This window comes from Phocoena sinus, chromosome 11, assembly GCF_008692025.1.
Source record: "Phocoena sinus isolate mPhoSin1 chromosome 11, mPhoSin1.pri, whole genome shotgun sequence".
In the NCBI taxonomy this organism is placed as follows: Eukaryota; Metazoa; Chordata; class Mammalia; order Artiodactyla; family Phocoenidae; genus Phocoena; species Phocoena sinus.
The window spans coordinates 90719765-90732646 of NC_045773.1; the positions used below are offsets into that span (position 1 = coordinate 90719765).

General features: G+C 42.5%; 1 protein-coding gene across 4 annotated transcripts; it reads right to left on the minus strand.

The window, feature by feature from the left end:
• Positions 1-687: 687 nt before the first annotated feature.
• On the minus strand, positions 688-12671 carry RBM24 (RNA binding motif protein 24). 4 transcript variants are annotated; one of them, XM_032647314.1, is made up of 4 exons: positions 12279-12671; positions 11047-11170; positions 9541-9595; positions 688-2858 (listed from the first exon to the last, which is right to left on the minus strand). In XM_032647314.1, the coding sequence occupies exons 1-4, from the start codon at positions 12444-12446 to the stop codon at positions 2495-2497; spliced, it is 711 nt and encodes a 236-aa protein (XP_032503205.1). In that variant the 5' UTR covers positions 12447-12671; the 3' UTR covers positions 688-2494. The 4 variants fall into 4 exon arrangements, with proteins under 4 accessions (XP_032503205.1, XP_032503207.1, XP_032503206.1 ...); XM_032647316.1 differs by lacking the exon at positions 12279-12671 and adding an exon at positions 12080-12178; XM_032647315.1 differs by lacking the exon at positions 12279-12671 and adding an exon at positions 11620-11964.
• Between the last annotated feature and the right edge of the window lie 211 nt (positions 12672-12882).

Consider the following 12882-nt stretch of genomic DNA (forward strand, 5'->3'; position numbering starts at 1 on the left):
GTAGTACCGTCCAACATGATAGACGAGAAATCAATAAAAACCTCACCCTAAAAGTGAACTACAGGGCTTCCCTGGTGGCGCAGTGGTTGAGAGACCGCCTGCCGATGCAGGGGACACGGGTTCGTGCCCCGGTCTGGGAGGATCCCACGTGCCGCGGAGCGGCTGGGCCCGTGAGCCATGGCCGCTGAGCCTGCGAGTCCGGAGCCCGTGCTCCGCAACGGGAGAGACCGCAACAGTGAGAGGCCCGCGTACCGCAAAAAAAAAAAAAAAAAAAAAAAAAAAAAAAAAGTGAACTACAAAAAGCAACGTGTTCCATCCACATTGCTAGTACCTGGTACAGGCTAGCACCAAACCTCAGTTTACCTGATCCCAGCATCACTGTGCTACTCCAGCTTCGAGTTGACTGTTCCCCTCTACAGCCCACTCCTTCCAAGCAACCTTCAGGTAACCAAGTATCACTGCCATGAATCGTCCTTTAGGGTTCACTATCGGGGGAGGACCTATATCATTTGCTAAATGTAAGGCAGATACTGAGTTAATGAAATTTACTTAAAAGGTATAAAAGCAGGGCATCTGGGAAGCTTTCTGCTCACTGAAAATGTTACCTGTAAATCACAGCCATTAATTCTAGCTAAAAGGAGAAATCATTCCACTTTTACAACAAAATTAGAAACAACCAATGCAACAGAAGTTTTTAAAAATTATATTTAATACAAGTGAATAGATTAGAAGATCTGAAATGTTATAAAGCAATATACACAATGAATAAATAATTTGCACAGAGAGTCATGTCTACATTACATAACACTGTCTAGTATGGGAATACTTAAAGTAAATCCAGTGATAATGGAGAAAGTCCATAAAAATGCTAACCTGTCTTCCCTTGTATGAAATTGTTCAAGTATAAAAATCCAATACAGTGTAAAATAGTATTCAATTTACTTTAAGAATAAAAATTGCAAGTATTGCAGTTTCAGAAGAAAAATGTAAAGCAGCATTTAAAAACTACATAAACTACATAAGAAGAGTGTTAAACTAATGAAGTACCAATAAATGAGAGCTACACGAGCAAAAATCAGAGAAGGAAGCATGAAACTAGCAATAGGTCCTGTTAAAAATTAAAAAAAAAAAAAACCTAAAAACTAAAATAAACTAAAATGTGTTAATGTAAGAGTACTGTCTTATACAGTGCACATATGAATTTAAATAAATCCAAGTCAACATCTTTAGTTGAATAGGTTAATATTTAATATGCTACATCTAGAACTACTAAATAATTTATGCCATGAGATGAATACATAATTTTACAGTGTCACATCTAAAGTTCCTTTCTTTAGAGTGCAGCATAGTAAAACTTAAAAATAAATATCTTAAATAGCATTACTATTAAGGCACAGTATAAACCACATTATCATTAATTGTTGAAGAATTGTAATCTCAGTAACCTTGTTGTCTCATGTACTGTATTCACTAATAAATAGTTTTAAATATGACTCTGAAATAGATACTAAAAAGTGTAAAATTATTTAAAAAGGGAAAAAAATAAATGTCCTTAAGACAGTTCTTAAGGGTTTAGCGTCTGCAAACTTTGCCCGCCTTTAATCATAAGCCACGAGTCGACACAATAAATAGAGAGAGAAGGCTGTTGTAGTAAAAGCCTGATCCTATTTCAGAATCAGAATTGCTGACACCAGCAGATACAAGTTTCCCAAAATTGAAACAGGATGGGGAGAGGGATTAGAATGTGACAAGCTCATCAAACAAGCACAAGTGATGTGTTCTTTCCAGAACTGTGTGTGTTATTGATTGTCTGTACAGCTGTTGCACCCATTCATTCCACATCACTTGTTTCACAGTCCCACTCATCCACTGGGTAGATGAGAAAATAGCTTTGGTGCCTGTCCACCATTTCACCCACTGCCATGCTCCTAGATGGATTGTTCGATGCCCATTTTTGAGAGTAAGAACATTACCTTCTTGAAAAAGTTCTCTAGGCCATAGTGACTGCTAAAACTGACAATCAGTGCTTTCACCATTTTTTTTTTAAAAAATCTGCTTTTAAATGTAATTCAAGCTACATATTGCTCACTCTGTATTCCCTGGTTCAACTGGATTCAAATAGCATTTTCTAACTGGTAAAAGGCAGTTTGCTTCCCTGATACTATAAAAAGAGCAAAAGTAAAAATCCCGTTATAAAAGTGAAGTTCCATTGTTCCTCCTGCCACCGTTTCGTCGCGGCCTTTTACTTACTCAGGCTCTTTGGGATTGATTTCCAAAACTGCGCCCACTCCCCCCCTCATTCTCATCTCTTTCACGTCTAGAACTACTACTGGAGTATTAAAAAAAATAATCATCATAATTCTGCTTCACAATAGCATAGCTTTTTTTTTTTTTTTTTTAAAGCTGTTAAGTCAATGTTAACTCTTATTAGCTACTGAAAATTGGGAAATCGGGAGGGAAAGAGGAAACAATTCGACTTTGATCAGGTTCTGGCCTATTGCATCCGATCTGTTTGCAGCTGCTGAGGCTGATACTGGCCAAAGGCAGCGGCGGCGGCAGCTGCGGCGGCGGCGGCGGCCGCGGTCCCAGGTGCGGCGGCGGTGATTGGCTGCTGCACCGCGTAGCCGTAGCCCCCGGCCGTGACGTAGCCAGCGGCAGCCGGGGAGGCTGCGTACGGGTACTGGTCGTAGGCGGCGGCGGCGGCGGCGGCGGCGGCCGCCGCCGAGTACTGTGCGTACGCGGCTCCCGTGTAGTCAATGTAAGGTGCGGTGGAGGCGGCCGCTGCGGTCGGCTGGACGTGCGGGATGACCACTCCAGGCTGCACAAAAGCCTGCGGATAGACATAGTGGGCAGGTATCCTGTCGAGAAACGGAAAACAGAGTCAGGCAGGAGTTGCCTCCTGTCTGGAGCATGGCTTCTTCCGAGATCAGACCAAACTCAAATTTAGTGGTTATTATGAGCATAGGGTTGCCACAATATCGACTTGCCAGTCACCTGTGAAAGTACTCTGGCGGGAGCCCAAATCATGGAGTGCCCCAGAAGGAATTCAACAACGAAAACAGGATACCCTCCCTGCCAGAATTTTGATTCAGGATCATTTTGGAACCAAGAAATGGCATGGAGCCAAAGTTTGGAAAAATAAATCAAGTTTCAGGAGGGCCTCGCACAGAGGAGGTATTTAATAAATGCTGAATTGAGTTAAGACTTGAGAAAATTTTGTGGTGAGTTCGTTCAACAAAAACGGTTTAGACAATAGAAAAATTCTTAACCGTGAAACCAGGAATCCAAAGGGAATCTGTGATCATTCAATTCCATAAGGGTGATGGCTGGTTTCTCAAAAACTACAGTAAATTTCAACAAAAGCCGTATGTTTATTATCATGGCAACCCTACTGGAAATTGCTATGCAGACTCAGCACACATTAATCTCTCTGCAACCTCAGTCACCCTTATTAAAGATAATAATAATGAAAAGAGAAGCAGGCGCCAAAATAAAAAAGGAGTTTAAAAGATCACAAGTGTGGTAAACACAGCAGAATCACACTTCTCAAACGAACTGTAGTGCAGCTCACTCTATCACAAGAGGCTGTTGTGGGAAGCTACAGAAATGCTATTAACATTCATGGCAGTGATTCCCAAAGAGATGTGCAGCACGCTTTTGGTCTTTCTTTCTTTCTTTTTCTCCATTAAATTCATAAAGACACAAGGGTCAATCAAACCTGTTTGACTATCAGGCAACTGAAGGTCAGCCAGCTTGTTTATCTCTATGCAAGACAGACAGAAGGGGTTTTGGGGAAATGATGAGGTTGAGGGAAAAGGTAGGGTCAGGGAAACACAACTAAATATTTCTAAAATTAATATCAACTTAAAAGGATTACATAGTAAGAGTAAGGAAGGAAACTTTTTTTTTTGAGCATCTATTAAGTCTTGTTTTATCCTCTAACTCAACAGAAATAGATTTATTAGCATATCTGTTTTAAATCTTCCTTACTGGTAGATATTTTATACAAATCAATTCTATTATGGTGTATTATCCTGCAAAAGTTTTAGAAAGTGAAACAAAATTGAGTACCTTTTAAAATGATACATTCAGAGGTCACATACAAGACACACTCCAATGGCCTTACTTAAAAGTTAATTTTGTTAAAAAAAAAAAATCACAAGAGGTATTTTAAAAAAACCATGCATCTCAGTTCTCACTCTTGCGATTCATAACTGCCCAGTTAAAATGCTACTGTGAATATCTGATTTATTTTCATCCTTCTTTAGAATAATCTCCATCAAAACCCCCTGTATTTCTAAAAATATGACACCATAATGCCATCTGGTTGTTGCCAAAAGCAGCTTACAAGAAGTACAAGCACAAGTAACAATCTTTGAATTTTAAAGAACTCAAAACAGAAAACTTCATATATAGATTATGAAAACATAAATTTTGCTTTGCCTTTTCAGAGTTTTACTGAAAGCACTCATTAACCAACATCCATGGAAAAGATGAATTTATCACAGAGGGTAGTGAACTTTGACCCCAATGATAAAAATACACTCAATTTTACTAGACTTGTAGATCTTTCCCAGTGCCAGGAGAAACGACGTCATCAAGTGTTTCTGAGGACACTTAGAGATGTTCTTAATTGCTTGTCAGAAACCAGACTCGTGGTCACGCACACACTCAGAACTTCTCTGCAGGTCAGGTGACCGGCTCGTTCAGAGCGACAGGTGTGGCTTTATGAAACACCGTCCCTGGAGGCCGCCGTGTCCACGATGTGCAGACATGGATAAGAAAGCCTTACTCATGCCAGTTTACATGTGGTGATGGACAGCAGGGGCTGCAGCCGGGCTATTTTTGATCCTGTCATGCGACAAGTGTTTCCAGCGGGTAAAATGTCTTTATAAGGCCAAAGTAAAACATCTATCAGCTCCAAAGGCCAGCCAGTATGAATCTCACTGATACTGAAACATTAACCCCTGTGCTCCCAAAGTTCCAAAGACAACACGACAGTTACTAGGCTTGTATCTCTAAATAAAGGTGGTAAATGAAAATAAGTTTAGCCTACAAAAAGGCAGGATAAAAGTGTGTGTGTGTGTGTGTGTGTGTGAGACGAATGCTTTAAATGATACACAGGCAGCGTTGCTTACAGGACTCTTGTCTCTGCATTTATTTTACATTAATAGTTTTCACTTGAAAATGCCAACCAATGAGTATAAAGTTCCTTAGACTATCAGAAACCTACATGAAGTCTGGCAAGGGTTAGGAAGCTATCTAGCAGGCAAATGAAACCCTAGAGTTTTTAAGGCTTAGGGAAAGGAGAATCCAGAAGACCACGGAGAGACTAAAATAGTTCAGAAGGCAGGCAGAATCGGACTAAAGGGTGAGGTGGCACTTCTGAAGCAATTCCTGCATTAGGAGCTCTTTTAATAGCCTACGGAGCCCATTAAGGCAATTTGGGAATCTCCCTCCTGCTAGAGAGCTACCAACATTCTTTCCCTCAGTGAATCATAGAACGTAAATGCCTAGCAGAAATAAAAGCACCAGAGCAAAGCCGACACTTCGGACAACTTTCAAAGAAAATTTACTATGTTTTCCTTTTCTTCCTATCTCTTCAGGTCCCTCTGGCATCTCTCTGTGACTTTTGACATCCTAAAGGGTTTCCTCTTTCAACCTATCACATAAACTGCTGACACAGGCTGCATCTCATTCACTTCTTTAAAGTAACCTAGGTCCCTAACATCCTACCAAACTAAGTGCAAACTTCTTAAACTTTGGCATGCCAGGCCTTTTATACTTCTGGCTCCAAAATACTTTTTCCAGTATTTCTTCTCACCTTTCCTTGAAGCCAGGTCAGCTGGGCTCCTCAATGTTTCCTGGACATACCATACACATCTAGAGCTTCACCTTCGCTCACGACATCCCTCTGTCAGGGATGCCAACCCTCACTCCATCTCTACCTGTTGCAATCACAATCCTATCTACCCCTAGCTCTACCACTCACCACGTGTAAAGCCTTCAGGAATTTGCTTCACCTTTTTAGTCTCATGTATTTCTCATAAGTGAAATGAACCTAATATTTCCAATCCTAGTATTTCCAACCCTGAATTGCTGTGCATTAAATAAAATTATCTATGTGAAGAGCCTACAGTGAGGAATATATTCATTGCAAGAGTTCCCTACCCTCCATCATAGCTTAAAATCTAGGTCAATTTCTACCTCTTTCACGAAGACTTCCTGGATCCCACCAACCTGATGTCTCTCTGCCTTATCTGGAGCCATATAGACAGCCCTTCTGGGCGCTTCTCAGTTTTCTTACTAGATTATAAGAGAGAGCCGAGTTGTGTCTTTCAGACTACAGCTTGACACAGAGGAAAGAACATGGCTTTGGAGGCCATGATTCAGAACCTAGAACCAGACTCTATCACTTAGTAGTCCCTGAGGGAAGTTAATTAACCTCTCTGCATCTCAATTTTTCACCCATGGAAAGGACATTAACAGTGCCTTCATCAAATAATTACTGTGATAATTAAATTATATAATTTATGTAAATCCCTTATCAGTACCAGGCAAGTAGCAGGTGTTCAGTTAATGTTAATTACTGTCCCTTCTGCTCCACTTAGTGGACAGTATAATACTTATTATGCGTTAACACAACTAGAGTAAAACTTAGCACTTAAAGGAGTACTAAGTGCTAAGTACCAAGTACTAAGTGCTAAGTGCTAAATATTTACTAAGTAAATATTTAAGTGTATTTCAACCTGATCTAAACTAGCCCAGAATTTTCTACTCAAGATCCATAGGCTCTCCTCTCCAACGTTTCAATAAGAAAATGATTCTTTCAAATATAAAATATTTATAAGATATTGTTTAGCAAATCCACAAATTTCTGTACATCTGCCCACTGTGTTACATCAGAAATTCCTTCAGGCCAAGGTTTTTCTCTTTAAAGGCCCAGAGTAATCTGGGGGCCATTTAAAGACCATATAAAAAAATAGTTCCTAGAATTTCAAACAAGTCAAGTAAGATTAAAAATTCTCAAGCTTCTTTCCAGGCCTAAAAATAAGAACATGTGGCATTCAAATAGAATTTAGGATGACCAGGTGTGATTTGTTAGGTACAGACTCCGGGAATTAGAGCAGTGTTAAGAATCCCTTAAAAAAGAAAGAGAAGGCTTGCTTGGTCTATTTGGAATGCTATCTATTTCTAATCAAGTTCAAACAATTTATGCAAACAGTAATAATCACCATCCTTTATAAAGACAGCTAATATTAGAAGGGATGAAAAACCAAAGGTTACTATCAAAATATGCTTCATTTAAAATTTCCATATGACACATCTTATTCTGGTTGTTATTGCCCTCGTGCTACTTTCTTTCTCAAGGATCTGTAAGGACTACCACAGCCTCTCCAAATTTCTATTCTAGCTCTCAAGACCCTCCATAAGAGTCTGGTTTCTCCACGCACTGAGTCTTTTCTCCTCTTTGCCTTTGCTGAGCCTCCCCTCATCTTACACCCTTTAGACGTGTCCCTTCTTCCTTTTACCTGTCCAGGACCTACCCACTGGTCCAAGTCTAGCTCCAGTCCTCACAAAGCCTTGTCCAACTCCTCCAACTCACCTATTTTCTTGCTCTTCTGAATTCCTTTTATACTTAAAATAATACCAAGTAATTTAGCAATTAGTAGGTCCTGATTCGTTTGTGTTAGCTTGGCTTCCCCAACTAAAGTGCCATCGCCTTATTTTGTACCATCCACTGGCACAGAGAAAACTACTCATATGCTAATACTGGTTGATCAGTTTAGCTGTATTAACAACTGTCTCAAGATTATGCATGTGAGATCATGACTAAGTTCACCATCACTTCCTAAGATGTATGTTCTCGTCCCCAATTCTACCTTAAACATAGTCTAGACCAATGAGAGGGGGATCCACAGAAGTAGTTGGACCCATCAGCCCACTGTTTATCATCAGTATCCGGAATGGTTTGGATGTGGCACTGATAAATCATTATGGGTATACGAAGGCCCTTTCTAATCATATTGGACAGAAGACTCTTCTACGGCTTCAAAAAAAGTAAGAGTTGTCAGTAAGTGAGATCTCGATATGGTAAAGGGAAGGTTATAAAGAAGGCATTCGTGGAAAATATAACTTGACTCTTCCGAGTCAAATTATTATTACTTTTTTGGATCTATTCTTGGAGACATATAAGGTAGACATCTATCTTTGTAGGTAGAATCCAACCTTCCAGGTTACACATGTAGATGTTCAGGTGCTAAGCTAGAGAAGAAACTATTGTTGAGGATGAAACACTTCTAAACAGTTAGAATATTTAAAAAGAGAGTGTAAATCTCTGGCATTAGAGTTACAACCATGTTGATCAGGTAGAAAACAGCCAAAACAGACCCTAGGTGTTCGGAATAAATTGAGGTAGGTGGGGATCTCCCACCCACATCGTGTCTGAATGGAAGGGAAATGGGGGAGCTTGGATGAGGAAAGCTGGTAATCACAGAACCCACAGAACACAAATATAAGCAGGCTGTTCACCTGAGTCAGGTATGAAAGGTGAAAGTTAGTGCTACTCTACTCAAAAAACTGGCCAGTGTTAATGAAATCTGATGAGAGTTGTTGAACCTTTACATTAGAAGGCCTAGAAGTGGATATACATTGCCAAAGAAAGAACCCCATTCCCAGAAAAAACACCCCAGTAAAACAGAAACTTAGGACATGCAAGTGATGAATCTGTATTCTTACAGAAGGAAATCACACCATTTAGCACTCACTACAAAAATATGGTTAAATGGAAGTCACAGGCTACAGCTTAAAAGCAAGGAATAAAAAGGCCCTTTGCTTCCCATGGCAAAGTCAAAGGTCAACACCCGTCAACACCACCACCAAAACCAAAAACACAAAGAGCCCCTTCCCCGAGGAAAAGAAAACACTTTCACTACAGCTCTTTTCAATTAAGTAAAAAAGCACACAGTTTAGCTATCAACACCACTTCATTACTGTAATAAATAAAATAAAGCACACGGAGGTCTACTGACTATTGTGAAAAATAAAACAACAACAGCAACATCCATGCATCGTTAATCACCATCTGAGCTTGTGTGTCTGAGTCTACTGGTTACAGAGTTTAATTCCAAACAGAACTATTCCACCTCTTATCATCGTATCCTTCTGATCAGTTAGCTTAACTGTATACGAGCCCTGTCAGGTTAGAAAGAGATAAATACAATTGAGTCAAGTTGAACAGTAGTAATGGTGTTGGGACACAATCGTCTGGTACACAAGTCATACCTGGTATTTTTGTTTTGTTTTGTTTTGTTAATCATGAGCTCAAATGTGTCTGTTTTGGAGGCTGCATACTTGGTCAGATAACTTGACTCATCTAAAAATGTTTATTTTATCAGCATTCAAAATACACAAACATATATAAATATGTATAACCGGGAACAATCTGTGACATGATGGTCTTATCTGGATATAAAAAAGAGGCAGGTTAACAAATGATATCCATGTTGAAACTTAGGAGGGCCTGATTAATTGACTTACCCAAAAGGTCTTTGTATAAGGGCTGGATGAAGCTGTTGAACACCAAAGGCAAAACCTAACAATAAAACATACCACATTCTCTATTTGTGCATGGTTAGGCATTTATTACTTCTACACATAAAATGCAATCACACCTTTCACTTAGAAAAGGTAATCATTCTTTTAATACTTTAGAGAAAATATTATACATATTTTTAAAAGTCATTTTACTAATGTTATTGTTGATCTAAAGAAAAATTTTAATAGGCTACAAGTGGAAACTAAAAATGATCTGCAAAGTTTAGTTGACAGACACAGAATAAGACCGTAGAAAATCAGACATAGAGAAAGTTCTTGGGGAATGAAACCAAGAACAATAAGACTTGATAATGAAGTTACATGTCACAAATCTTCCTACAATTCTGAATCATGATCTATAAAAAAGCCTTTTTAATTTGGAACATTCTGGAATGCTTTGGACAATGCTTTGTAAGATTCTGGATTTTACAGATTATAGTATTAAAAATTCACAAAACAAACTCTTCTTTCTTTTCTGGATAGTGTACACAGACACACACACACACACACACACACACTGTATTAGACAAATACATGTTTTTCAATGCTCACAAATACTTGCACATGCGCTCCCTTTCTTGACAACTTAGTTTCCTAGTAAATCTGTCTGAAGTGTCCACCTCTTTCCAAAATTTCAGATGCATAGACTTAAGAATGAAGAGTACACGACTTAATCAAAATTGCATGCCCAAGAAAAAGATTACATTTGTTCAAGAGTCGATTCACAATTATTTGTGCTCGTGTACAGGGCAGTGTTGTAAACCATTCAAGAGGTCATGTTTTCACATAAACAAAATTCTCTCCCTTTTGGTGACTAATAGCTATGTGACCTTGGAGTAAACCCCTTCTCATCTCTGCATCAGTTTCTTCACCTGTGACATAAGGGTCCTGGAGTGCATGAAATCTCTTCATCCTCTTTCATGACTAATATATTCTGGGACTTTATTTTGAACATTTACCAGCCAGGCACCACCACCCCTATGCTTCTCTTGGCTCCGTGTTCCAGGTGAATTGCCCGCTCTGAACACAGGGCAACGGGTGGCAAAAGGAGAGACAACACTAAGAAGTATACCCAGCTGGAGTTGACACATTTGGCCCATAGCATCCACATGTGAATGATCTACAAGTGGCTAAAAACCAGAAAGTGGAGAGTGAACTATGATTGTATATAGGAAACAGATGAGTCAAGCTCAAGCCTGGGTGTGTGCAAACTGAACTGACCCCCAAGATCTATTTTTTGCCCATAGGTACATTTCAAGTCAGGAAAGGAGTGTTTACAACTCTCATCTACCTTTAATGCCTTGGTAGAATAACCAGCCACAGCTCACCTTTACTAAACATCTACAGATTCTCAGGGAACTAGTGTCTTCCCAATCAGGGATTCATTCTATTCAGAAGTGGGGGGGGGGGTCTCTAGTTGGGGGTGGGGCGTCGAGGGACATTGCTCACCTGGTTGCATGATCCTTGGTTTTGCTCCCAAGTATGCCAGATTCACATTGGCCTTCCTGCCATCAATGATGGGGTTGGGATCCTTGCAGGCTCTTTCGGCAGCAGCCCGGTCAGCCATGGTGACCTTAGCAACATACACACACAGACATACACACAAAGCTCTAAATCAACCCCTGAAGAAACCAGCAATCGCACTGGAGAAGTCATTCCTGTTAATAAAACTGAGGGGCAGGGGGTCTTAAACTTTTTCTTTCTTTCTTTTTTTTGGGGGGGCTGGAACTTATCCCTTGATCCTCCATCCAAAACAAAACAAAAGAAGAAAACAAAGGAGGAAAGAAAGAAACACCGCCTTCTCACCCCCCCAAAGTTCTAAGGGTGCTAGTAGGGCCTAGCAGAGATTTGGAAGCCTGAATTCTGTCTTAGAACTCCTCCAGATTCCCCCTCCGCCGACCATTCCCCAGGTCCCTACCCGGCCTGAGAGGCACTGTTTGCTTTAAAGAAAGACTAGCCTCACATCCGGCCGGTGTTCCCAACCCCGCAAACACTCCCCAGCGACAATAGCTATTGTCCTACGCTGGGGCTCCCGGCTCCTCGGCAGCTGAATTTGCTCGCTGAAATCTCCAGGAAGGTTACTATGCTCTCTTTCATTTCGGCAAAGAAAGAGCCAGAGGTTCATCTTTTAAAAGAACTCATCTTTGCAATTGAAAAAGGGGTGGGGAGGGGTGGCATAAGAAGAAAAGCCCCAGACCTCCTGGGGTGTCCCCTCCCTGCCCCAGCCGGAATGCCAGGAAGACACACATATTTTTACAAAGCAACAGCGCTCTTAACGACCAGCCTCCAACCTGGGAGTGCAATTCTTAGGGGCTACGGCCCCTCCCTCCCAGACCTCCGCACCCCCAAATCCGGCAGTCATCACAGTTCTCTCCCTCCACCCCTGCTCCGCCTGTCCCCCGACACCGCAGCGCTCTCGGTCCCCTCGGAACCCCGCGAGGCTGGCGCCGGCCCTCCCTCCCCAGCTCCGCCGCGCGCAAACTTTCAGTTCAGCCGGGAGCAAAGAGGCAGCGCTGGTCACGTCCGCTGGGGTCCTCGCGCGGCCACGCCGAGCCCCTCACTCCCAACTCCGACCCCTCGGGCCAAGCGCCACTCTGTCCCTCCCCGCCCCCGTGGTCCTCTGTTTCCCCGCCGAGCTCTTTATCGCCCCCTCCACCACCATCCCCATCCGCGCAACTTACAAATCCATAGCCCCGGGACTTGCCCGTCTGCCGGTCGGTGATGACCACCGCCTCCTCGATCTCGCCGAAGACCTCGAAGTACTTGCGCAGGCTGGCGTCCGTGGTGTGGTAGGGCAGCCCCCCGACGAAGATCTTAGTGTACGTCGTGTCCTTCTGGGTCGTGTGCATCTTCGCGCCCGCCCCGCGGCTCGGGCTCCGGCTCCGGCTCCGGCTGCGGCTGCGGCTGGGGCAGCGGCTGCGCCTCCTCCTCCGGCTCCGCGTCTCCCGCACTCTTGCGCGGCCGCCGGGGGCTGCGGGCGAGCCCGGGGGCGAGGACGGCGGCGAGGCGGGGGCGAGCGGCCGGGGTCGGCCGAGGGCGCGGGGCGCGCGGCTGCCGAAGTCGCCAGCAGCCCCGGAGACCTGACTTCGCTCTCTCCTCCCGCCCCCCCTGCCGGTCACGGTACAAATTCTCCGGATCGTCTGGGTTAGGCTACGGTTCTGTAGGATGTGCAAACGGTTTCCACTCACCCGGCGGGGAGGCCAAAGCTGAAAAGGGAGGGAGGTCCTCAAGCGAAGAACCGGGTGCGTTTAGAGGTAGATTTTTCTTCCCTAGAAATTAGGTAGG

Excerpts from the sequence above, each read along its gene's own strand:
- RBM24 (XM_032647314.1), bottom strand. The coding sequence starts at position 12,446 with ATGCACACGACCCAGAAGGACACGACGTACACTAAGATCTTCGTCGGG. Across the intron at positions 9,596-11,046 it reads ACCAAGGATCATGCAACCAG|GTTTTGCCTTTGGTGTTCAA; the intron begins GTGAGCAATGTC and ends TTTTATTGTTAG. Across the intron at positions 2,859-9,540 it reads CTTATACAAAGACCTTTTGG|GATACCTGCCCACTATGTCT; the intron begins GTAAGTCAATTA and ends GTTTCTCGACAG.